The sequence below is a fragment of the Amblyomma mixtum genome, chromosome 8, assembly GCF_055824585.1.
Source record: "Amblyomma mixtum isolate Tamu chromosome 8, ASM5582458v1, whole genome shotgun sequence".
Classification (NCBI taxonomy): Eukaryota; Metazoa; Arthropoda; class Arachnida; order Ixodida; family Ixodidae; genus Amblyomma; species Amblyomma mixtum.
In genome coordinates, this window is record NC_143019.1 from 143,030,354 (window position 1) to 143,056,641 (window position 26,288).

A 26,288-nucleotide genomic window follows, 5' to 3' on the forward strand; every position below is an offset into this window, starting at 1 on the left:
AAAGTGCCTGCATCGCCGCACGATGGAGAGGCAGGAGAGAGGGCCATGCCGACGACGAACTTCTGCGTTGGTGTTTAGAAACAGCCGATGCTGAGTCGTAGCAGGAGGGCTCGTTCCCGGCGGGGGCTCTTGTCTGGGGGCCGGTGGAAGGGCGGGCACGCAGCGATGCGCCTGTCGGGGTGTTGTGCCCTTACCACCTGCCTGAGTAGCTGCTGAGCAAAGTCATGGGGGGGGGGGGCTACTTTGGCAGACACAGGCGACCCGTTATTGCAGGATGCCTCGGCGAGGGAGTGGGCGTCCTAGCTACCCTGGATGCCGGCATGGCCAGGAACCAAATGAAGAGACACCTGGTAGCCGGTATCCTCAAGGGTGTGCAGCTGGGCACGGAGGACACTAGACGAAGTCTGGAAGATGTGGGGCCTGTTCAGGAAGTGGAGGTTTGGCCAGGAGTCGCACGGGACAGCAACGGGGCCGAGGGGGTCAATGGTCTCAATAAAGTCAGCTGCCAGGTGGTGCCCCGCCATCTCAGCTGCTGTGAAGCTGCCCGGGAAAGAAAGCTTTCAGGTCCGGGACTGCTGCAGCTGGGGCACTGCCAAAGCTGCCGCCGCTTGCCCCGTGGCTGGTAGAGCCGAGCCGACGGTGAAGAGGAGGGTAGAACCTTTGCACCCTTCCAGGAAGGCTGCGGCTGTCTGGCAGAGTGCGGCTGCAGGGGAGTGATGCTTGGTTACTACGTCAAGGCCCAGGGTGACCGTACAGGGGTTCGTGTCGGAGGAGAGGGAGAACCGGACGTCCCTGGGGAAGGCCAAGTGCCTCCTCCTAGGCCGCATGCAGCTTCCCCATCCTGGATTTGGGGTTGCCATGCAGACGTTCACGGAAGGCCCCGCCGTCACGAACGTGCGCGAGCCGGTCCGTGTGTGCCAGGCCTCTCTGGAGCAGCAGGAGGTTCAGTGGGTAGGCGCCCGCCTCTGCCGCCTCTGCCGCCTCTGCCGGGACCTGCGATCGCAGTGAGACTCGCAGGAGACGGCGGATCCATTTCCTGCGGGAGAGTTCTAAGCGATTAGGGCGGGTACTCCGTAGGCCGACTAGAGGTAGGGCATAGAGGACGGCTGATGTGGCCGCTGCCTTGAAGAGACGGATGGCCCAGTTGGGTGTGCAGCCTGTGCCTCGGGCGAGGAGGGATTAGGCTGCTTGGCCGGCTCGATGCATGTGGGACAGGAGTGCCTTGTCAGCAGGGATCCAGGTGAGCCGGTGGCCGATGCTGAGGCCAAGGTACTTCACCTTCGATTTCCAAGGGAGGTTAGTACCATTGATTTTGAGGGCAACAATTCGAAGTATTAAGAGAATATGTCTACTTAGGGCAGGTAGTGACCGCTGATCCGGATCATGAGAGGGAAATAACTAGACGAATAAGAATGGGGTGGAGCGAATATGGCAGGTTCTCTGAGATCACGAATGGCAGTTCACCAATATCCCTTAAGAGAAAAGTATACAACAGCTGTATATTGCCGGTACTCACCCATGGGGCAGAAACGTGGAGACTAACAAAGAGGGTGCAGCGTACGTTAAGGGCAACGCAGCGAGCTATGGAAAAAAAATGATAGGTCTAACGTTAAGAAGTCGGGATCGAGCGGAGTGGGTGAGAGAACGAACGCAAGTTAATGACATCCTAGCTGAAATCAAGAGGAAAAAATGGTCTTGGGCAGCGCATGTAATGCGAAGGCAATATAACTGCTGTTCCTTAAGGCTAAAGCCTGTTTCACATGACAGCGAAAATGCTAGCGAATCCTGTCGCCGCGGCGGAAAAACCTGTTTTTGAGTCGTCGCTGCGACGAGCGGCGAGGTTTCAACAAGTTGGAAATTTTCGCTGCGACGCGTCGCTCAATCGCTCAGTCGCTTGCATGTGAACCGGCCTTAAGGGAGCGGATTCAGAGCAGGCAAACGTAGCAGGGGGCGGCAGGAAGTTAGGTGGGCAGATGAGATTTAAGAAGTTTGCGGGGATACAGTGGCCGCAACTGGCAAAGGACAGGTTTAATTGGAGAGACATTGGAGAGGCGTTTGCCGCGCAGTGGGCGTAGTCAGGCTGATGATGATGATGCATTTGAGCCGTGGCTCGGGCTCCCCTCAGATGGACAAAGAGGACCTCGGATCTCGTGGCCGAGAGTGACAGTCCCCTGGTCGCCAGGAACTGCTGGACCCGTTTAGGGCACGCTGGAGGGCCTATTCATATTCACCAATCAATCATGTTCACCATATTCACGCAATCAATCATGTGATAGAGAAATGCGCAGAATATAACCAGCCCCTATACATAGCGTTCATTGATTACGAGAAAGCATTCGACTCAGTAGAAACATCAGCAGTCATGCAGGCATTGCGTAATCAGAGTGTAGATGAGTGCTATGTGAAAATATTGGAAGATATATATAACGATTGCACAGCTACCCTAGTTCTCCATAAAGTCAGTAATAAAATTCCAATAAGGAAAGGTGTCAGGCAGGGAGACACGATCTCGCCTATGCTATTTACTGCCTGTTTGCAGGAGGTATTCCGGGGCCTGAAATGGGAACAGTTGGGGATAAGAGTTAATGGAGAATACCTAAGTAATTTGCGATTCGCTGATGACATTGCCTTGCTAAGTCACTCAGGACATGAACTGCAAAACATGATCAATGAATTAGACAGGCAAAGCAGAACGGTGGGGCTAAAAATTAACATGCAGAAAACCAAAGTAATTTTCAACAGCCTAGCAAGGGAACTGCAGTTCGCAATTGGTAGCCAGGTGCTGGAAGTAGTAAGAGAATATGTCTATTTAGGGCAGGTAGTGACAGCTGATCCAGATCATGAGGGGGAAATACTAGAAGAATAAGAATGGGGTGTAATGGAGTAGTCCAAGAGAAGGCAAGCGTAGCAGGGGGTGGCAGAAAATTAGTTGGGTAGATGAGATTAAGAAATTTGCGGGAATATGGTGGACGCGGCCTGCGAAGGACAGGGTTAATTGGAGAGACATGGGAGAGGCCTTTACCCTGCAGTGGGCGTAGTCAGGCTGATGACGATGATGATGATGAGGGCCTGCCTGGCAGAGGTGATCTGCCTCCTCGGTGCAAGGAAGGAGAGCCAGGAAGTATATTGCATGGGGAATGTCCTTTACAAGTTCCCTGTACAAGGGCCACTTGGTGAGTTTCTGGACTCTTTATGTCCGCCGCCTTCCAGTGGAAGGGTTCAGGAAGATGGGGAAGTCGTCCGAGCACAGGGAGTCCGCTGCTCTTTCCCAGGAGTAGTGGTAGGCGTCCGACAGCAGGGCGAGGTCGATGATGGACGAAGGTCCCGTACGGATGAAGGTAGGGGCCGTGGGATGTAGGACCCGAAGACTGGCAGCGGCGATGGCGTCCAGGAGTTTCCTGCCTCTGGCGGTCGTGGTTCGGCTACCCCAGCCCCTGTGATGAGAATTGAAATCGCCACAGATTAGGACATCCTTACCAAGACGTGCATGAAGGGCCGTGAGGCAGGAAGGATCCCAAGGCACACTGGGAGGGAGGTAAACCGAGGCCACTGAGGTGTCCGTGTTGCCCATTCGGACGCGCAATGCACAGATCTCTAAGGGGCCCAGGTCAGGGTCTTCGAGTGCCAGGGCTGTGTGGGGGATACCGTTCCTGACCTAGATGGCCGTGCGGGATCTCTCCTAAGGGTCACCTTCTTCCAGGCAGGGCGCGTCACTACAGTCCTGGAAGGAGCAGCATGAGTGGCCCGGGTACCCTGGAAAGGCGGGACAGTTGGGCAGGGATCCGGGACTCCTGAAGTGCCAGCACACTGTAGTCTAGGGAGCCCTGCAAAACGAGATCTTTTAGATCTTTGAGGTGTGCACGCAGGGAATTCACATTCCACTGCATGACACGTGGCCTTGAGGTGGTTACGTTACGGTGAGCCATGATGGCGGTCGGTAGGGCTCTCGGCAGCGACAGCAGCCATGCACAGCTTGCGGGCCCCTGAGGTAGGGGGAAGCTACGGCAGGAGGGATTACACGGCGAGCCGCAAGGTGGCAGTCGCCGTCTGTTGGACGTCATGAGCAGGCGTCCGGGCTGGGACCTGGACAGTGGGGCGGGAGGGCCTGGAGCTCCGTGACTGCAGGGTCGTAGCGTAGCTGAGCCCTCCAGTGACCCTGGATGTCCCGGACCCTGGTTCCCTGATGGGCTGCTGCCGATGGCAGATCTAGGCCATGGCTGCACGTCGGGCTCCCGGGTCAGCAGTCCTGCGGAGAACAGTGTTTACCTGACTCTGCTCCTTCCAACGGGGACAGATAGGATCCGCAGCACGATGGCGCCAGCCGCAGCGGAGGCACCGAGGGACTTCAGCCGTGCAGTCCCTGTGGCGGTGTTCGCCGGTGCAGAAAGTGCATCGCTGTGGTCTAGTGCAGGATGCGGCTACATGGTTCTAGCCCCCGCACAGGGAGCACAGCAGGGGCCGGGCTTTGAAGGGGCGAACCCGGAACTGCATCCCGGCGATCTGAACCTGGTCCGGGGGGGGGGGGGGGGGGGGGGCCGCAAAGCGAACGGGGACGATGTGGCCACGGCGCCGGATGCCCAGGATGTCGACCGTGGCCTCGATGGTGTCTGCGACGTCCGTGGCAGTCACCTCTGGGTCGACGCCGAAGATGGTCCCGTGCAGCCTTCAGGACGGGAGGCCTCAAAAGCCCGAACCAGCGTGGACAGCAGGGAGCTGAGGCCCAGGAGAGCAGCCCTGGACTCTTCGCTGGAAACATCTGCAGCGATGATGTTCCGCTTCCGGTCGATCCGGACCTCCATGACACCAGGCTGGGTGTAGAGGAAGGAGCTGAAGTCCGTCACGAGGTCCCAGAGAGAGAGAGGGACCTCTGGAGGTCAGGAGCACAGACCTTTGGGCTATAGTTGGTTCATAGCAGATACGTACAAGCGCAAAAAACACGGACAGAGAAAGAGACTTCGACAACACGAGCTCTTGGACAAAGCGTTCGTGTTGTACAAGTCTCTTTCTCTGTCCGTGTTTTTTGCGCTTGTGCGCGTCTGACCTCTCGAGGGGCCGGAAGAGGACTGTGGTGAGCCGGGACTGTCCGAGCCGCCGGAGGCTTGGATCCAGAACCTGGATCCAGGCCCCTGCTCCGCGTTGGTCCTCGCTGCCGCGACAGTAGAGGGGGGGGGGGTGAGAAAGCGAAAGCTCTGTAACTACCTCCGAAGGGCCCCGTACGGAGGGCGAGAGGAGAGATTCCTCACGGTGGAGCTCCGGTGCAATTGCAGCACTTGTGCTGGAGGACACAGCATGAAAAGCTGACTGGGCGCGATGATCAGTTCTCCAGGGCTTCGGACTTCTCTCCCGTGGTCTTTCCTGCAGGGTGAACCTCTGCAGTGGGAGCGTCCAGGCGGGTGACCGGGGCACCACCCAGCTGGTGCTGCACCGCGGGCAGGAACGGTCCTTCTGCAGGGGAGAAAGGGGGCAGTGAATGTTCAGGTGGTGTGGTCACTGCTTCCTGGAGATTCACTGTGGGCGAGTCCTCTATTGCCGTGTCCAGGAGAGGCTTTGGCTTGGTGCGCCGGGGTTTCTTGGGCTGTCGCATGGGACCTGGGGGTTGCTCCCGGTGGTCCTTCAGGAACTGGGCCCGCTGGAGAGTGACGGCCGGTGAAGGAGAAGGCCTGCGCTCGGGCGATTGCGGCCTGGAGCTAGAGGGGTGTCCAGCGGGCTAGCGTCTGTCTGGCCACAGGTTGCTGAAGGGCGAGGAGGGGCCTTGAAAGGGTCTGGAAAGTCCGGCGTTTTGAAGACGCGTTGGCCCTTGTCGACCTCCTCCGGAAGGGCCCCTACACGCAGGCGGAGGTGGTGGAGGAAGACACCCGCGTCACAGGCCATGCTGGCGGACCGCTGGAGTGAAGATGTGCGCCTTGGGCTGCGGAAGGGGTGGCTCGTGCCAGCGACCGGCTCGTTGCTCGCGGTGTTGTACTCGATAGTGGCATGGGGCTCCCGTGCGAGTTTCAAGCACAGGAAACAGAAAAAAAAACACAGAAAACGAGCGGGCGGAGAACCCCGCCGAAAGTGAGACTGAGGGAAGGGAGGGAGAGCTGTGGTAAAAAGGGGATTGAACGAGAAAATGGGAGAGGAAGGCTTGTGGTGGAAAGTAGTCGGTTAAAGGGGGGGGGGGGGTTGAGAAGGGCGCAGGAAGAACTGCGGAAAAAAGCAATGAGAATAACAAAACAACAAGAAGAGAACCCTTGGGAGAAAAGAAGAAACTTGACAAAGCGACAAGTAAATTCGTAAAAAAAGAGAAACGATAGAGAAAATGGGGAGAAAAAAACGACTGTAGAGACGAAGTAAATGCGTGCAGAAAGCCGCGCTTAGAGGGATTAGTAAGAGGGTAGGTAAAACGGAAGAACTAATGAAGAGACAAATTCAAAAGATGTTGAAACCCGCGGAAGAAGGACGAGCAAAAGGCTAGAGGGAATGGAAAAACCTGTTACAGCGACTGGCTGGGAAGGGTCCTGAAGAGGCTCTGGAGGGGCTCCACACCAGGCGGCTTTGTTTGTGACGGAACAGCGCAAAGCACCGGGACAAGGGACAAGCGCCGACTTACAATTAATCTTTATTTCAAATAAACACTGCTTGTTATACCTTCTTCACACCCTGAAAACACATGCGTGACAACCATATCGTTCAAGCGTCCTAAAATGACAACCTAAGACGAATAATCAGGCTGGGGTGGAGGTAGGGCCGTGGAACAGCTGATCAGGACAGGTAATCCAAGGACCAAGGTTCCAAGGAGCAGGGCACACGCAATCACAGAGAGCACAGGATGGCGGAGGGCCGCGGGCACCGGCGGCACACGCCGTGGCCGCGGGGCGCGCAAACTCGACGGAGCGACCACCGCGCACAACCGGCCGCGCCGGCAGCTAGGAGAAGACTGGCGCGACGCGGCGAAGACGAAGCAGCGAAAAACCGGGAAGCGAGCGCCCGAGATCTGCTCTCTTCAGTCCCTCGTTTCCAGACGGAATCGACCACTGCGTCCAGAAGTGGCGGAGCATCCAGAAAAGGTGAAGCAGGAAAAACACATGTTGATAGGCCGCAGTCGGCCTATCAACATGTAGTAAAATTGCGTGAATGATGGCGACGACGCTGAAGACAGAGAATTCTCTTTTCGAATCTTCGCTCTGCAGGTGAAAGTTGATGAAGGCGTGTATCTGCAATAAACAGCGTGGGGCTGTTTACAGTTTAACACTAGGCGAGATCGGCTGCGACCTGGTCACGTCGGGCTTGAAGCCTGTGAGGGTGGGTGTGATTCCGTGCTATAAACACAAAAGAAAGGTGCAGTGTTAGCCTACTGCTCTCGTGCACTGGGCGGCAAAGCTGCTCTGCTCGCGCCGCCGCGGATTCGAAGCAGTAAGGGCAATATTTGTTTCATTTATTTTTATTTATTTATTTCGCTTTCAACAAACCCACAAACATCGCAAAATAATTGGGTTGCGGTTTACCCATGGCAAAAATGGTTTCGCACTGATAACTACAGTTATCATTTTGCTTTGCAGTGTTGGCGGACGTGCAAGCTCATCATGGCTGATTTCCTCGTTTGGGGATCTATGTGCCAAGCAGAAGACATCTGTGTGAGTATGCGCTACCATGTACCCTCTGCACTTCGCGTGTGGCGCAAGAAAAACTACTTCGTATAAAAATTCCTTATTGCACAGCCCTGGAAACAGTACTAAAGCTGCAGATACCCTGGTGGTGAACGTTTACCAGAGCCTATTTTTCACAACTACTGCCCGGTACGGAAAAAGGCAAGATAGGCAGAGCGTGGCATACGGCACAATTTGTAAACAGCCCATTATAAAAGGAAGGTGCCTCACCCCATGTTAACGAAAGCATGTGCCATTTATGATTTTTACTTAAAACCGATATTTTTACGCTTAAGTCTCATAACTACCTCAGAAAAGCGAATTCGTGAGTTTTTGAATGGACCACACAGACGGTTTATTTTTTTAGACGCATGTAAAAAATTACTTCCTAAGTGTGCTAATAGACGCGAATAACTGTATTAATCCTTTTAGTACAGAGGCATTTCCCTAGGAAATCGGGAGTCAGACCCGGGAAACGATTAGGTTTGGTTTATTGGGTTTTAACGTCCCAAAGCAACTCAGGCTATGAGGGACGCCGTAGTGAAGGGCTCCGGAAATTTCGACCGCCTGGGGATCTTTAACGTGCACTGACATCGCACAGTACTGTGGCCTCTAGAATTTCGCCTTCATAGAAATTCAACCGCCGCGACCGGGATCGAACCCACGTTTTTCGGGTCGGCAGCCGAGCGCCATACCACTGAGCCACCGCGGTGGGGCCTGGGAAATGGAAAATTGTGTATATGTCTGTCATAGTATTGCGCGCTGAAAACTATACTCAGAGTACATACTCTGTTCTGAAACAAACTGTACTCAGCTTTGAAACAAAGCGAAGGGTGATCTTTTTTTTCTCTAACACAATTCCTTGTTCCTCCGTGTATTTTCCCGAGCTCTGATACAGTTCGACTCTTCGAATTTTGGCAAGGAAAAAAAGCATTGAAACATTTTCGTGCTTCTCTACCTTTTTAATTAAAGCTGCTTACTAGTATTTGTTGGATCCATTCTTCGATCTAACGCAGGTTTCCTTATACGTCGAAGCGACTGGATTAAAGATATGTAGCACATTTCAGGACTTTTTCAAAGCCATTCGTACAAATGTCTACCACTTTTTTTTAACAAAACTAGTGGATGAAACCACTTCTTAGAGTGATTCGCAGCGCTATTGCTCGACTTTTGCGCACGTGGGAGATAGTAAAATTTCAAGCATCCCAAAAAATTTTGCTGTGCCAGCAGATCTGAAATTATTCGCCTGTGTATTGTGCAAATTATTTTCCTTTTTTGAAAATCTACATGTCCCTCCTCCCCGCCCTCCGGAATGCTTGTATATCACCGCTGCTCACCGGGCGCCACTGGTGATCTATTTCGGAAAAATAAATTGACATTTTTAGTCGGCGTCGAAATCTTTTGCTAAAAAATAGCGGAGGACGCGCTACCATTGTCACTGTTCTGAGAAATATTATTTTGTGCTTTCGTACTTGGCATAAAATACCTGATTTCTAATATGGAGGCTGCTAAATTCTCCTGAAACACATGTGGTAAATAGAGGCTCTCTGAAAATATGGTGCGAATTTGAAATGCGCGCAGTTGCCTGCAATGCACAAGAAATGATTGAAAGTTTGCTTTCAATATAATATACGATAACTCAACATCCGCTTATGTAGACAGCCTGCCGCTAGTAGGTATAAAAACGTCAAGGAAAGTTGCAGTGCCTCCTGCGGGACCTTTTACAGCGACAGATGCACATCAGCCGCGAGCGAGGCGTCGATGCTGACGTTATAGGAAAAAGCAATGCGACCAGGAAAGGTTAAGGGGAGATACCCACAGCCGGTGTGACGTCTAACACGGTCTGGGGAGCGGAATAGCAAGTGCGCCTCGAGCTACCGCTGCTGCCTTCGGGTGGGGTACATACGGTTACGTGACCATCCCGTCCCCGTAGCCCTTTGCTTTCTTGAGCAAACTGAATAGGCGCTCATAGCGGTGCTCTCGGTTCAGCGTCCGCTGATGTAATCTCTGGCAACTGTTAACCTACAGCATTTACACAAGGCGTCAGGCACGAAGACATCTCGCCAATGTTATTCAACGCCGGTTTCCAGGAGCTGTTTCGAGGTCAGGATTGGGAGCAGTTGAGGAAGACAGTTAATCGAGAACACCTAAGTAATTGGCAATTCACTGATGAGATTGCCATGCTAAGTCACTCAGAAGATTAGCTGAAAAGCATAATCAGTGATAGACAGGGGAAGCAGAACGGTGGGTCTCAAAATGAACATGCAGAAAACCAAACTACGTGCAACATTCTCGGAAGGAAACAGCAGCTCGCAATTGGTAGCGAGGTGCTGGAAGTGGTTAGCGAATACGTCTACTGACGGCAGGCATTGACCGCTGGTCCGGATCATTAGAGAGAAATAACTAGAAGAATAACAATGCCGTGGGGCGCATATGGAAGGTTCTATTATGAATGGCATTTTACCAATATTCCTCACATAAATGTATACAGCAGCGGCATCTTACCGGTACTTCCCTATGGGGCAGAAACGTGGAGGCTAACCAGGAGGTTTCAGGTTAAGTACAATGCAACGATCTATGAAAAGAAAAACTATAGGTGCAGCGTTAAGTGATCGGAAGCGTGCACAGTGAGTGACGGAAGAAACGCGATTAAAGACATCCTAATCGAAATCAAGGTTAAGTAATGGGCTTGGGCAGGGCATGTGACGCGAAGGCAAGATAACCGCTAGTCCTTTTAAGGGTATCGGAGTGGATTCCAAGAGAAGGCAAGCGTAGCAGGTCGCGGCAGAAAGATAGGTGGCCGGATGAGGTCAAGAATTTTGTTTGGATACTTTGGCCGCAGCTAGCAAAGGACATGGTCAGTTGGAGAGACATAGGAGAGGCCTTTGCCCTGCAGTGGGCTGAGTCAGGCTCATGATGATGATGACAAAGGATGGCGTGATAAGGATGAAGCGGTGCCGCAGCGGAGGTTTAGTGGTTTCACATGCGCATCGCATGCGGAAGCTCGGGATTCGACCCCTTGTGCTGCCATGTACCCACCGGTGATACATTTGTTGCAAGTTTCCCCATGGCCTGTTGGTCGGCTTATGGGGGATGAAATGCTTGGCAAATGCGCCTTTGATGCCACCATGTACAAGCAAAATGCCGTGAGGCATCGCGCTCTTTGTACATAGCTGTTCTCGCGCCATAAAACAGGCAGTATCATGATATAAAGGAATTAGAGGAAATAGCGAGGAGAGTGAATTTCCATCGAACCGGTTGTCATTGCTGATGCGTCATCTCTTCTTGCCCTGGTTTTAGTTGCGTAGGGTTTAATTGTGTGTTGGCTTTGCCAGTGCAGCGCTCGGTATTAGCTGCTGGCTGTGTAATGTTGAAGGAAGTGGGTTGGTTGGTAGCGATTCATGATGAAGATAAACCAGCGCACTAAACAGTACGAAGGAGAAACGACACACACAGCGCTGAACTCACTCGTGTGTCCCCTCTATTTAGGCGATCTTGACCCCGCACATGTACCTCCAAGGGCTGGATAAGTAGAATATGGAATAAGGCAGAATTTCCATATCACCGAAAAATAGTGCGCTTACACACGAAAGAAAAAAAGAAGAGACCCTGTGCCATGTAAGCGCGCTGTTTTTCTATGATATCATATACCATCTGGCCCGGCAGCTATCCTTGAAGAAGAATTTAGAGCTTGCAGAATGATGTGAATCTAAGAGAAACGCAGCTACTTTCTTTGCTCGGGTGTCAGTTCAAATTACGGTCGAGGCGCTGGGAAGATACGTTTTGTGTTAAATTTTATTCGTGCGGTCAACTTAAGAGTTTCCAAAAATTCCCACTTGAGTTGAGGAGTCGACATTTCAGTGTGACATTCGCCTGGGTTCGTCGCCAATAGGAATAAAAGCATTTTGTGCTTACAAACAAGGTTTTTTTTTCTGGAAGTGTAGTGTTGAAAGGAACAATGGTATTGAGCGACGGTGGCCTGCTATGATTTCTGGAGACAGCACAGGTTACAGGGAAACGAATTCTAGAAGTGTGTGATGGGAGGCTAGTTGGTAAGGCATTCTGAAGACATAAAACTACGCAGGAGACAGGACACAGAAAAGATGCAGACAGGACGAGCGTAGACTAACAACTGATTTATTGGACGAAAAACGACCTTCCTTCTAAGAGCAACGCATGCGGAACCAAACTTAACGCCCAAAGCAAAAGTACACAATCTTATCAACCCAAAAAGTCAAGTTCCTTCTGATACAGGTGAATTGATGCCTCGCTAACACATTTTTCCGCACCGTATCTAGCAATTTGCCAGGCTTCAAAGATCTCGCGTGCCTTCTTGTCCTTCGCGCAGCCTATAATCTTCGTTTGCTTGAAAAACGGCGTACAAGATACTTGTTTCTTCTTGTCATTGATCTTACAAGACTGGCAGTGCCTTGCAAAATGCTGCCCACCGTGCTGGCTCAAAGAGTTATTGTGCTCCAGAAGGCGTATATTTATGCAGCGCCCCGTCTGCCCTACATATACGGAACCACAGCTGAATGGGATCTCGTAGATAGCTCCCATCTTACAGGCTACAAACTTCGGTCTGTGGTTGACTCCGCGCACTACTTTCTTTTGCAGGTTATTGTTTGTTAATCGGCATAAACGAGACAGTTTACATGGGGCGGAAGAGAACACACTGACACCAAATTTCCCTCCCACCTTCTTCAAACCGTGCGAGGTCTTGTGGACATAAGGAAGGACTTCAAACTTCCTCCTCTCGCTTTCAGTGAGTTCTTGTTGGTTTTGCTTAAACCGTAGGCTTTTCAGCAAAGATTCTGCAAAAGCTTTCAGAAGAGCAGGAGGAAAACCCGCAGTGTAAAGCCTGTCTACTTGACTGGTAAAACTGGTAAAAACGTCTACCGCCCACCGACTCAAAAGCCAAATGAAGCCAAGGCCAAGGCGGTGGCCCTTCTTGAGAACTTAAAACTTGAACGCCTGAAGAATGAAGTCGAGAAGAACAAGGTACATGTTCTCACGGTATTCTTCAGTGCAAAGAGCCACAAATCGGAGTGTCCGTTTCGAGCCATCGTGACGGAAAGAGGTACTTGGCAAGTAATTGTCAGCAGGTACCTGAAACGACACCTCAAGAGCCCGACACTTGAAGATCCGTACAAGATCAGTAGCTCTGATGCTTGGTTAAAATGTTTTGTGATAAGTCGTCAAGTATCAACTCAGGTTTCTCAATAGACATTGAGGAACTGTTCTACCGAGTGCCCCACGACAAGTTGTTCCTCGCGGTCCGCAACTGCATCGAACGTTCGCGAGTGGTGTCCTTCCTGAATACTTGCGGCATTTCAATCGATGGTTTTCTTGAATTGCTGAAACTCTATCTTTCTTCTACGATTGTATCTTTTAAGGACAAGTTTTATGTACAACGGCGAGGTATCTGAATAGGTTCGAGCGTGGCGCCTATTCTAACTGAGATATTTTTAGCTCAAATTGACACTGAACTTTCGTGCGTTCTCACTGATGACTGGATCACGCATGTGGTCAGATACGTTGACGATTTTGTAATCCTTTTGAATATTAACCCTGACGATAGTCTACAAATGATTGCGAATGAAATTTTAGCGACCTTCAAATCCGCAGCCACTGATGTAAATTTTGCTTTTGAGCTCCCGGAAAGCGCTTGTTTATAGTTTTTAGACTTCAAATTGTTTTTTCATACAGAAGGCCATCTATGCTGGGCCTATTTACCAAGATCTAAGAAGGCTCCTCTACCTTTTGATTCGTGCCGCTCAAAGCTCGTAAAAAGGGGAATCACAACCTAATGTTTAAGATCCTCGCTTGTCAAGTCATGTCCATACATGGCGAAATGTAGTTTTACCAGTCATGTAGACCGGCTTTACTCTGCGGGTTTTCCTACTGCTGTTCTGAAAGCTGTTGCAGAATCTTTGCTAAAACCCCTACGGTTGAAACAAAACCAACAAGAACTCACTGAAAGCGAGAGGAGGAAGTTTGAAGTCCTTCCTTATGTCCACAAGACCTCGCACGGTTTGAAGAAGGTGGGAGGGAAATTTGGTGTCAGTGTGTTCTTTTCCGCCCCATGTAAACTGTCTCGTTTATGCCGATTAACTAACAATAACCTGCAAAAGAAAGTAGGGTGCGGAGTCAACCACAGACCTAAGTTTGTAGACTGTAAGATGGGAGTTATCTACGAGATCCCATTCAGCTGTGGTTCCGTATATGTAGGGCAGACGGGGCGCTGCATTAATAAACGCCTTCGGGAGCACAGTAACTCTTTGAGCCAGCACGGTGGGCAGCATTTAGCAAGGCACTGCCAGCCTTGTAAGATCAATGACAAGAAGAAACAAGTATTTTGTACGCCGCTTTTCAAGCAAACGAAGATTATAGGCTGCGCGAAGGACAAGAAGGCATGCGAGATCTTTGAAGCATGCCAAATTGCTAGATAGGGTGCGGAAAAATGTGTTAGCGAGGCATCACTTCACCTGTGTCAAAAGGAACTTGACTTTTTGGGTTGATTAGATTGTGTACTTTTGCTTTGGGCGTTAAGTTTGGTTGCGCATGCGTTGCTCTTGAAGGAAGGTTGTTTTCGACCAATAAATCAGTTAGTCTACGCTCGTCCTGTCTGCATCTTTTCTGTGTCCTGCCTGCTGCGTAGTTTTATGTCTTCAGAATATAGGGTAACACACTGTGCTCGGAAGCCTGCCCTGCTGGCTAAAGATTTACCGTCCAAAACGCGGGTCGTTCAGCAAGCTTATACAGAAGGTCTCTCACAGAGGCGTTGTCAACTCCGTCCCTCAATTTCGCAAATGGAAGGATTCGCCAAGGATGGCGGTCAGTGAAAAAGAGGTTGCTTTTAGTCTACAAGGGTGCGGTGCCTATAATTTTAACTAAATTTCTTCGTCGTTCCTCGTAGAGCGACAAAACCTGAACCGCGTTCCTGCCACTACGCTAAACTCGGTTGCAGTTGTTCTTGTAATGCCGAAAATTTCATGTCATTTTTTACACTTGCGCACTCACACGGGCGGTGCACTTTGAAACTACATTCGATAGGTTGGGGCAACCAAAAGGAAATAAAAATAATAAGCCCCTGCCTGCACCACGTACGTACAACAGGCTTAACCCAATTGGAAAATAAAAGAATAGGCCCGTAGGCAAATTGTACTTTCGCCACCCGTGGGTGGAAAAATAAAATAAAAGGGAATAAGCTACTATAGCGACCTACAGCCGGGGGAGCGGGCCCGGGCAGACTCCTCTGATCTCCCCTGGGCAGTAGCGGAAGGGAAGGGCAAGTGGATGGGAAAAGTGGTTGTAGGGAACGGGTTGGGACAAAGGCTGGGAATGGGGACAGCGAGGTTTTTGTTCAGATCCTTCGATTGTCTCGACTCCATTGCTGGCCTGCCTGGCCAGGGCAGGGAGAGCATCGAGAGCATCGCCGAATGGTGCGGCCCCACTCGCGGGATGCCCGACCACCCACCATACGCAACGGGCTCCGACCGTCGGAGACAGGAAAACCTAACACGGGGTCAGTAACTACCTGGGGCTCCTCCACGCCACTAGGGGGCTTTTCCCACCTGCCGGCTACTAGCCGTCGAGTGCTTTTCGCGGTTTTTCGGACACCGAAAGTATGTGTGATGTGCTCGGGCCAGTAGAACCCAATCCGCGGGGACCTATCTGTGCTTCCATCCAACCAACCATGCACTTATTTCCTCCCCTAGCTTGCTCTTTTCCTACTGAGGAGAGAGTGTTCAAGGCCAGGCGACCGGGCCACTAACCAAGAACGTGGCTTAGGGTGAGATGGCCCGGGCCTACTACACCGGTATTCCACAACATCGACGGTTTTTGTCAGACTCTTCCGAGGCTGTACTAGGCCGCCATCCCCTGGCGTCCCGCAGGCGGTTAAGCCTGCGGCCGGCCGTGAGGCCGCTTCCCCGAGGCAGCGTTTCCTCAGAGCCTGGCCACTATAAACCCCCGCGCGGACCTGGTTTCTCCGTAACCAGAAACCGACGCGTCGGTAGCCAGGCTTGCACGCCCCCGCGTGCGGAGGAAGGTAGCATGTATTTGAAAACCTTTTGGCGTTTTGACATGCCTTCCGGGCCGGATTTCGTAGGTCCAACCTGAGTATAAACCCAGGCCTGCCTCCGCTCAAGCATCGGACCTCACACGCGCGACTGGCCCTCACAGTCGCCTGGGAGTCGCTGCCACTCCCATGGTGTTTTGCATCCCCAGAGGATGGGTCTTGGCCGTCTCATCCCCACCGCTGGCGTCGCACCGGGACAAAGCCTGTAGCCGAAACTACACCGGCCCGTATCCGGTGGCGGGGGGGAGGGCACGGGCAAGCCGCACAGTCGGATTTCCCCCCCCCCCCCCCCACTTTGTAACTACAGAGGGAATGTCGAATTTCAATTTCTTCAACGTGATATGCTTATTTGCACGCAGAGAGGAGAACGGAGGAGGAGGTTAAAGAGTGTGCACATTTAAAAAGACAATGAAATGGAATTTTAAGTAGAACCACATTGACAAGGTAGTGCTTCGTGATACAAAATGCATCACTGTTACCAAAACCTAAGCCCGAAAATTGATTTCAATCACAGGGCGCGATCACTTGCGGATTCCGCCAACTCGGTCTGGCCACAGTTCGTTCTCCGCCGGCCGCAATTGGTTCGTCTCTGCCGCTTATAGTGCTATTTCGGCGGCAATGCATGAGGAGCGTCAGAGAACTGGCTGCGACTAATTGCCAGTGCGCTTCTAGAAATTTTCTTAAAGGGTCAGTCTACTCATCTAGATGAGTGTATAAATAATGGCATATTCTGGTAGTTGGCACCCTATAACATCAATAACGAGGGGTCTGCGCCCGGTTTAGGAAGGAATTTATATTTTATTTCGGCGTTAAAAGTCGTGTAAAAAAGCATGGTGGCGACCCCAAACGTTCATTTTGTTCAAGAAAGTGGTAGTCTTTTTTTGTAGAAGCATAAGTGAATATACTACGTACCATTTGTATGCCCCAATGTCAGAGAAACGCACGTTTTGTTCTAGTAAACTGTAGAAGGCGTACCGCTCGCTTTTTCTGTAAATCACATGAATATTTATAGTTACACGTACTCAAAACGCAGGCACATTCCCACTTTTAGTTCAGCGTATGCTAGCAGAGACGCAAAAATAAACTCAGCCTATAGTGGCGCCATCTGGTCGTCAGGACGGGAACCATTGCTGTAAACAAACCGACTCTCCACTTAAGCCTAGGAGCGGCAGAATCATCACTCTAATTATTAAAATAAAGCAAATTTATCTCTTATATGTTTTCTTATAGGCGAGATGAGACGAAGCGAAAGACAGGCGCCCCATTTATGGCCAGTGAACGCATTGAAAAAGGCAGCAACAACGAGAATTCAGTCCGAAGCGAGAGGTCCGGCTTCGACGGGCGCCGCCATGTTTGTCGCCGCGCGGCGGAAATCCAGATGGTTGCCACATGAGACTACCATCTCATACAGATGTATTCCCACATTAATAAATTCTATTTTAAAATGTTCTACCGCACTCCTTGGCACCACAGCTGGCTAAACGGCAATTTGAGTAAAGAGCTATCGGTTGCCACAAAGAAAATATGGTCGATAAAATTCAGTAGACTGACCCTTTAAACACGTGGGAGATGGGTAGTATGCAAATGACCAAGGACCTCGCAAGATGCCGCCCCTAGGGGAATTTAGACGCGCGTTCTGTGTCCCACGGAAACTACTCCGCCTCAGTGGACTTCGGCATGGTTAATAGTTTTGTTTTTTTTTTCCGAGCATAATCTAATAGGCTGAAGAAGCGGTCTCAGGGTAGCAAATCATGATAAAGTATTACCGTTACCTCCCCGACTCAGTAACAGCTGCATTTCGCTACCAATCCGTATTTACAGGCAACACCAATTAGTACTAAGAAAGCAATCAGCATGACCACAAAACAGGGAAACCAACGATAAGCACAAAAACGAATATGTGAGACGCAGGCCAAGATTCGGTGAAATTTATTCCTTCCTGAAACTAAACAACATTCCGCAGATAGCGCAACTGCCAGCCCGCGAGGAGAGGACAAGCATCATGTACCTCACTGCATAACTGCAACTATTCTGAGGTTCTTTTCGAAACGACAAGAGCACCAAAAAATGCACTCAGACGGGGTACATATCAGACAGCACTCACAACTTCGGATTTTTTCAAGTCTGCGTTCGCTCATTACTCATGAAGAATGGGTGAGACGCGCAAGCTGATGGAAATGGAGGGGCGCTGAGAGGCTGGAGTTACTACTGAAGGTTTTGCCTCGTCGCGTAGCTCCGGTCGGTAGGGACAGATGACCTTGAGCAGCCGCTGCGCCGGGCAGGTGGCGCGCCTTTGCTTCAGCCGCGCTCCGCTAGATGGCAACGCCGTCGACGGGCCGCGTGGCAGCGGCGCCGCTGCCGTGCCATGCCGTAAATCCGCGCCTGCCTTGGCGTGAATGCTTTGCTATGCAGTCCTCTAAAGAGAAGTGGCAGCGACAACAAGAAGCGGGAAAGCGACAACGTGCAGAAGAGACGCCAGAACAGCGTGAAGAACGTCTTGCAAAGCGTCGTGCTAAGGATGCAGCTCGGCGACAACGTTCTACCTCGCAGAGTAGTTTCAAGTCATCAGTCACCGATGAATCTCAACACCTGACTGCTCAGGAACGCCACAATGCTACCAGGCGAAGGCAACACGCCGAAGAATCGCCAGAAGAACGCGCGCAAAGACTCCAAAACCATCGGATTACCGAGGTTGCCAAGACTCAACTATCGAGCTACGCCACTAGCTACTGCACAAGCGAACACACAAGCGTAGCCATGCAGCCATTACTAACGCAATTTACCCGGTTTAACCAGAGCTAAACCATTGCCACTTTTTTAATTCCTTAGTATTAGAACCCTCATATCAGTAAAAGCAGGCAGTGGACGTCGTTCTCTGAAGCCTTCGAGCAAGCTAGAGCATGAAAAGGAAAAAAATTGGCCCTCGATTATCTTGGTTCAGCTAAGTGCCGCATAGGCGCGCTAGGACGTTTGCCCTTGTAGCTTTTATAGTTTTCAAAATTCCAGTTCCACGGGAATGTTCTTGCAGTTATTTTTCGGCCTTCCGTTTGCTGCTTGTCGTTGTGGTTCGAGCCGTCATTCATCTCTGTTCTTACGGTCTCTGAAGCCATTTGTACACTCCTCGCTACTGCGCATTCCTCCTATGACTTCATCATTTGCCTATTCTTTCAGGCGTCTGCATGTGCACGCAACCACTTTTCTTGATTGTATCAGCTAAGGTGACCACTCCTGCAGAGCACTGCACCATCACCGCAGCACGATTTTCGCACGCTAAGCTGTCATTCTCTGGCGCTGGGTCTGAGTATCGTCATCTTCAGGAGGCGCGAACAGAAAAGGTTCGCTGGCCACGGCACTAGAGTAGTGCGCCATCTCCGCAGGCGAACACTCGACGTCCAAGCTTTTGCATTAACAGCATACTAAATAGTCCGAAGTGCCTTCAGTAATTTTTCCACGATTATTATCCCCTGGCCTGGCAGTTCTTGAAACCGCATTAGAGATGAAGTCTCCGCACCAGGTCTCGGTTCGCTCTCCTGTTCCTGAGTTAACAACCGGTGGCCCCCATAAAAGCTGAACTGCCTCTTCCGGACGCGAAAGCAATTCCAAATATGAATTCCTTCCCTCGCTCTCTGTGCGATGACCGTATCTGAAAACTAGCGACAGCGCATCTAAAGAAGCAGTCTAAATTGTTTTGTGTTTCGCAAAGATCACACAGTCGGCAAGTCATGCTTGACGAGGAAGAAAACATTGCCGAAGAGTGGGCAACTGCATTTCCTTGACGCGGCAAAATGCTTACGCCGATTCGCCCCGCTCGCTTCCACTGCGGTTTCTGTTGTCAACAGCACCAGCCTGTTCTCGTCCACGTGTCATTTCATCGAGGACAAAACGCACGTTGTCGGTACATCGCGACAGAACACGAAAAAACACTAAGCATGCGAATGACGACGCACGCTGCGAAATGCGATCCCCCTGGAGAACTAGCACCGGCCGTCGCGATAGTTGGTAGGTTTCATGTCACGTGATGCTGGCTGGTGTTCTTCCGGCGGTGGACCGCAGAACGACGACGTCAGAAAAATGACGTCTATATGAGGCAATTTTGCTAGAAACTGGCTCGCCGAGTATGCAATACTTCAGTTTGACGACAACGTTTTGTATGAACCAGATGAACCAGTCGTCAGGTTCCCCGAAAACTTGTCGTCCCGCTTTAGTATTGCTTACCTGGAGAGCCCTAACAGCTTGTGACTGTTCGTGGGCCTTGTTAACGCTCGTAGCGTCGTGATCCTTAGCGAACAGAGTCGCGACAGGCAACTTTCGGGAATGCACTGAAGGAACCTCGTATACAATACGTATAATGTGGTCGCGATGCAAAAGTTCTGACCCATATCTGGAGATTAGCTTGCGTGATCACTATTAGTCATTCCACCCATTCGTGATCAGACCATTTATCGCTATCTCATCGCTGGTAGACAATCCACGATTTTTTGAGGCCTAACTTCACCGCGAAACAACCAACACGAAAGGAACTAACAACCACAGACACACGTACTATCGCTACTGCGTATGTGGATGTTTCTTCCTTATGTGTTTCGTGCTTTTCGCACTGCAGTTCCGTTTCAAAAAAGTAACCAAGCTGCCCAAAAGCTGGATATATGTTGCGACTTCTTGTTTTCCGAGGCCGACGAGGGATGCGTCGCCACTCTATTATTAGTAAGAAACAGCATTCTGCTGCTCCACACTTGAGGAGTGGAGTAAGACATTCTCTTAAAACGTCGTTCTCGTCACGGCGCTCTATCTATCTGTCGTGCGTCTGCGTAATAGCAGAAAGACCCTGAGATCCTCTACGATGCTGTGACCTGTTGCAGCCATCCGTGGCAGAAATATTTCAATGGCTACTTTCGTTGCTGTCTTCTTAACCTGCAGACAACCGTGGCTTCTGAAAATTTATACCTGGTAGCAAGCTTTCTGAATGAAGTTTTCCGCCAACTACGTTATTTTTCTGGCTACCACGCGTTATGAGAACAAAAGTAACTGCGCAAAAGGACGGGACAAGAGAAAGAGAACCACACGGGACAAACGCAGACTGACAACTGATTTATTCCACCTACTCCTCTTTCCTTCAGCAGCAAAGCGCTTGCGCACCAACCACAAAAACAAAAAACAGAAGCGACACCCAACTCGTGGAATCAAGGAACTCGAACTCCTTGCGGTACAGGTGTACTGAAGCATCGCTAATGCACTTATCAGGCCCTAACCTCGCGATTTCCAAGGCCTCGATAATTTCTCGTTCTTTCTTATCCCTCGAGCGTTGCAATTTATACTAAGGTACCCTTCATTCCAGTTAGTGGCACAGTTGCCGAACCAAAGCAGGCAAATATAAAACTCGGTGCACACTGAAACCCTCGAGAGCGTTTATTTCAAAACAAATTGCGCGCAATTACAGCAGAAACACATGTCACGAGGTTGACGGTACACGCGCAACCTTTAAACTGATTTTATTGTTTCTATATTTTTGTTTATACAGGGAGAGATAAAAAAACACGCAGGAATACTTAGTTTTCTATGTGTTGGCATAGCGATTGCATTAAAAGCTGCTGATGTTTTCCACTTGAAGTGGCGTCACTTTCCTCTGTCCAGTTGCCAAATTTGATTACGCATTTTTTTCTGATGAGACATTTTTTGCTTTTGTAGCGAGAGCTACATTGGAAGTATTCTCGCCGTTTCGCTGTGTACGGTGGCCGCACCGCGAGCTGAGCCGTTTACTAGCAACCGCCGCAGCTGGCAGCGCCGCTCGCCGCACCATCTGGCATGACGTCAGAAGAGGAGCCGGTGAAACCGCGCTGCAACAACAGAGGAAGAGCCGGCGTTGCATCGTATATATAGAAGGGGCGGCTCGGTGGTATTCGTCGGCAGATATGGAAAGTGAGTGGGTGGTGGTGAAAACATTTATTAAGAATGAACAGGAGATATGTTTGGATCAGCCCGTAAGGGACCGATCATTACAAACACAAGGTGGAGGTCCCAAGTATGGGACCACAGTGGCGGTGGCCGCCGCCCGGGCACGTCGGACTAAGGCTTGTTGGGCCTGTAGGTCGTGGCAGCCGAGCAGGGTCGCCTCCCAGTCCTACCGGGGTGGGTTGGGGATGGGGGAATAGCGGGTTGGAGGGGCAGGCCCACACCATATGATAGGTGTCAGAAGACACTGCACTACAGTGTGGGCAGCTGCCGCTAAAGGAGGGGTCAAAATGTTTTAGCGCTGCCGGGCACAGCAATGTATTGGTGAGAAGGCGGAGGACCCGGTCATCCGCCTTCTTCAGGCCTATACATGGGCTAGGGTAAAGGCGATGGCAATTTTGATAATATGTTGTAATATCTTTGAATGTATAGACCGGATTTAAAATCGGGTTCCTGATCGGATGGGGAGGAGAAAAAAGCCCGTTGAGAGAGCGCGCGGGCGGCTGCGTCTGCTGCCTCGTTTCCTGCCAACCCCTGATGAGCAGGGGCCCATATAAGGTAACGGTGTGCGGGGTCCGTATCCCGTATGCAATTTTGGTAGATTCGATTGGCTAGGAAGGGAGTGCGGCCTTGTTCGACGCTCCGGCAGGCCCCTCGCGAGTCGGTGATTATGTATTTTGAATCGGAATGTGAGGCCGCGAGAGCAATCGCGACCTCTTCTGCTTGTGTTACACTACTGGCTCGGAAGGTGAGGCCGTTAACTGTGTTGACGTCGTGAACCACCGCGACCGTGTACCATCCCCCGTGGTGAGGACCGGAGGCGTCCATGTAGTATACACCTGTTTTGTTGCCATAATGTCGGGCTAGCGCTTCCGCTCGTGCCAGGCGCCGACCATTGTGGTCTTCGTGTGGCATGTTTGCTGGAAGAGGCCGCACGTGGAGGGCACGTCTCCACAGTTCTGGGATGTCGGAGACACTGAAAGAAGCCAGGCTTCGTCGTCGGAACGAAACCACGAGGAGGCAGCGAGCCAAGGAGACGGAGGAAGAACAAGCCGCACGCCTCGTCTCGAATCTAGCAAGAACGCCAACTGTGGCGCAAGAACCTACAACTATATCAAAAACTTCTTATCAGCCAGGCAAGCCACTATAAACTTCGGTGGAATAAAATCAGATCCCATCACTCTAGGCCGGAGGGGAACTCCGCAAGGGGCGGTTCTGTCACCCCTCTTGTTCAATTTGGCTATGAAAGATCTACCAGGCCTTCTTTCCGAAATCCCCGGCATCAAACACACATTGTATGCGGATGATATCACTGTCTGATGCAACTCGGGGAGTGACGCCGAGGTCGATGAGCGTCTTCAAGCAGCAGCCGACACGGTGGACCGGTACGCCAGGGAGAGAGGCCTCCAGTGTGCGCCGGAAAAGTCCGAGTTGCTAATCCTGAAGAACACAAATACACCCCTAGCGCAGAACATCTCGGTGTATATAGAGAACCACCCAGTACAGAAACCCACGGAGATCAAGATCCTAGGGCAGTATATCCCGCAGGGGCGACTGAACACCACCACTATGAAGAAGCTTACAACATCCACCGAGCAAATCCTCCGCATAATATATCGTATCCGAAATAAACACCATGGCATGAAGGAAAGGGACACCAACCGCTTAGTGCAAGCTTTCGTGATCTCTCGGATAATGTACGGGGCGGCATTCCTTAACCTCTCCAGGTCGGAAATTGAAAAGTTGGAGGTACCCATCAGAAAAGCCTACAAGACGGCACTGGGGCTACCGAACTCCACGCCAACGGCAAAGCTCATGGCTCTAGGAGTACATAATACCCTCAAAGAGATGTGGGAAGCACAATGGCTCTCACAACTGAATCGTCTCGCACTTACAAAATCCGGCAGAGAACTGCTCGATAAAATCCATGTTAATCTGCCATATACAATTGACCAAAGGGAAGAGGTCCCACGCGATGTGAGAAGACGCATAAACGTGCACCCCATTCCGCGGAATATGCATCCCGCATATAACACCGAGAGGAGGAAAGCAAGAGGTGAAGCCCTGCAGAAGAAATGGGACAAGCAAATTAACACCCTTTACGTGGACGCAGCAGGACCAAAGAATGGAGTCATGACTATTGTGGTCTCAACGCCTTCAGGGTCGATGGTGAACTGCGCCTCGGTGAAAACATCTAACTCCACTCACGCAGAGGAGGCAGCTATTGCATTAGCTGTAGCATCTAACCCCAACGCCGTTGTGCTCACTGATTCCCACAACGCCTGTCGCAACTTCAATAACGGATTAATTCACAAGTCAGGGTTGTCATTGCTGACTAAGCATCCACCCAACCAGGTCTCAGTCATCTGGTTCCCCGGTCACCTGGAACTACCAGGAGGAAACGAAGCCGTCCACAGGCATGCCCGAGCTCTTCTATACCGGGCGACTCCCCCTGATGACCATGAAGGGTGCCGCGACCTAATAGGTTTAGCAGTGAATGCTGACAATCTTGCGCCATACAGAACAGCCAGAAAGGAGTACCCAACGCCACACAAATCCCTCAACAAGTTAGAAGAGACTAGGAGACTACAAACCAAAACATACCCAACACCAGCTAAACTACACCAGTGGTACCCTACACTATACTCTCCGCAGTGTCCACATTGTGGAGCGGTAGCTAACCTCTACCATATAATGTGGGCATGCCAATATAATCCCTTAGTTGACCCCATTACCAACCCCTCGGAGGAGCAGTGGGAGGCTATTCTGCTCAGTGCTGATCCTGACCGTCAACACTGGCTGGTGGGGAGGGCCAGCGCAGCAGCAGCAGCCAGTGGACTACCGGACTAGGCGGCCCACCCACATGTTCTGAGAACATTGAAGAAATAAAGATGTTTGTACCACCACCTAGCAAGAACGCCGCAGTCTGCGCCTACGTTAAGGAAGAAATCGCCGCCAATAGGTTGCCTATGTAGCAGTTTCGAACGGTGAAGCATGTGCTGCCAGGCTGGTAGAAATAGGTCTGGCCGTTGAATCTTGTACGTGTCACCAAGCAACTCCACCCAGGAAACCATTGAATTTGGGCGGCCTGTATCCCCAAGCATGGAATTACCTCTCGCTACACACTTAATGGCATAACTGCACCTCCGCCCCTCACAGAAGTGCGCAACTAAAATCTCTCTTTCTCTTGAGAGTAGTCCCATACGCGAAAGTGACGAGATACGGGTACTAGGACTCTACATCCACAAACACAGACGGCCAGACACTACATTGGCCAAACTCCGAAAGGTGGGGGACCAGGTGGGCCGTATGGTCCGCCGGGTTTCCAACAAACGCGGGGGGTTACGAAGTAAGGATGCCTTGCGGCTGGCAAACGCCTTTGTAACCAGTCGAATTCTCTATTCGACTCCTTATCTCCACCTACGGAAACAAGAGGAGGATGCGCTTGAGGTCATCCTTCGCAAAATTATTAAGCGTGCCCTTGACCTCCCCATCACTACTTCAAACAGCCGGCTTATGGCTCTTGGGGTGGTGAATACTTTCCGGGAGCTCCGGGAGGCGCACCTTACAAACCAGTACACGCGCTTGTCGCTAACGGAGTCGGGTCGCCGCCTTCTTGCTCGACTCCATATCCAACACACCCCTCCAATGGAAGACAGGTTTCGCATCCCGGAACTGTGGAGACGTGCCCTCCACGTGCGGCCTCTTCCAGCAAACATGTCACACGAAGACCATAATGGTCGGCGCCTGGCACGAGCGGAAGCGCTAGCCCGACATTATGGCAACAAAACAGGTGTATACTACGTGGACGCCTCCGGTCCTCACCACGGGGGATGGTACACGGCCGCGGTAGTTCACAACAGCAACACAGTTAACGGCCTCACCTTCAGAGCCAGAAGTGCAACACAAGCAGAAGAGGTCGCGATTGCTCTCGCGGCCTCACATTCCGATTCAAAATACATAATCACCGACTCGCGAGGGGCCTGTCGGAACGTCGAACAAGGCTGCACTCCCTTCCTAGCCTATCGAATATACCAAAATTGCATACGGGATACGGACCCCGCACACCGTTACATTATATGGGCCCCTGCTCATCAGGGGTTGGCAGGAAACGAGGCAGCAGACGCAGCCGCCCGCGCGCTCTCTCACCGGGCTGTTTTCTCCTCCCCACCCGATCAGGAACCCGATTTTAATCCGGTGTATACATTCAAAGAGATTACAGCCTACTATCAAAACAGTCCTCGCCTTTACCCAAGCCCATGTAAAGGCCTCAAGAAGGCGGATGAGCGGCTCCTTCTCCGCCTTCTCACCAATACATTACTGTGCCCGGCAGCACTAAAGCATTTTGACCCCTCCTGTAACGGCAGCTGCCCGCACTGTAGTGCGGTGTCTTCTGACACCTATCACATGGTGTGGGCCTGCCCCTCCAACCCGGCTCTTCCCCCCATCCCCAACCCAACCCGGGAGGACTGGGAGGCGACCCTGCTCGGCTGCCACGACTTACAGGCCCAACAAGCCTTAGTCGGGCGCGCCCGGGCGGCGGCCACCGCCACTGGGGTCCCATACTAGGGACCTCCACCTAGTGTTTGTAAGGATCGGTCCCTTACGGCCTGATCCAAGCATACCTCCTG

General features: G+C 51.4%; 1 protein-coding gene across 1 annotated transcript in view; it reads left to right on the forward strand.

Annotated features, from left to right (window-relative positions):
• Positions 1–26,288, forward strand: part of LOC149334678 (uncharacterized) — a 186,825-nt gene that overhangs the window by 75,519 nt on the left and 85,018 nt on the right. Inside the window, exon 3 of the mRNA XM_089555289.1 lies at positions 7,539–7,613. Coding sequence (XP_089411415.1) covers positions 7,539–7,613 — 75 coding nt within the window. The remainder of the gene's footprint in view (positions 1–7,538; positions 7,614–26,288) is intronic.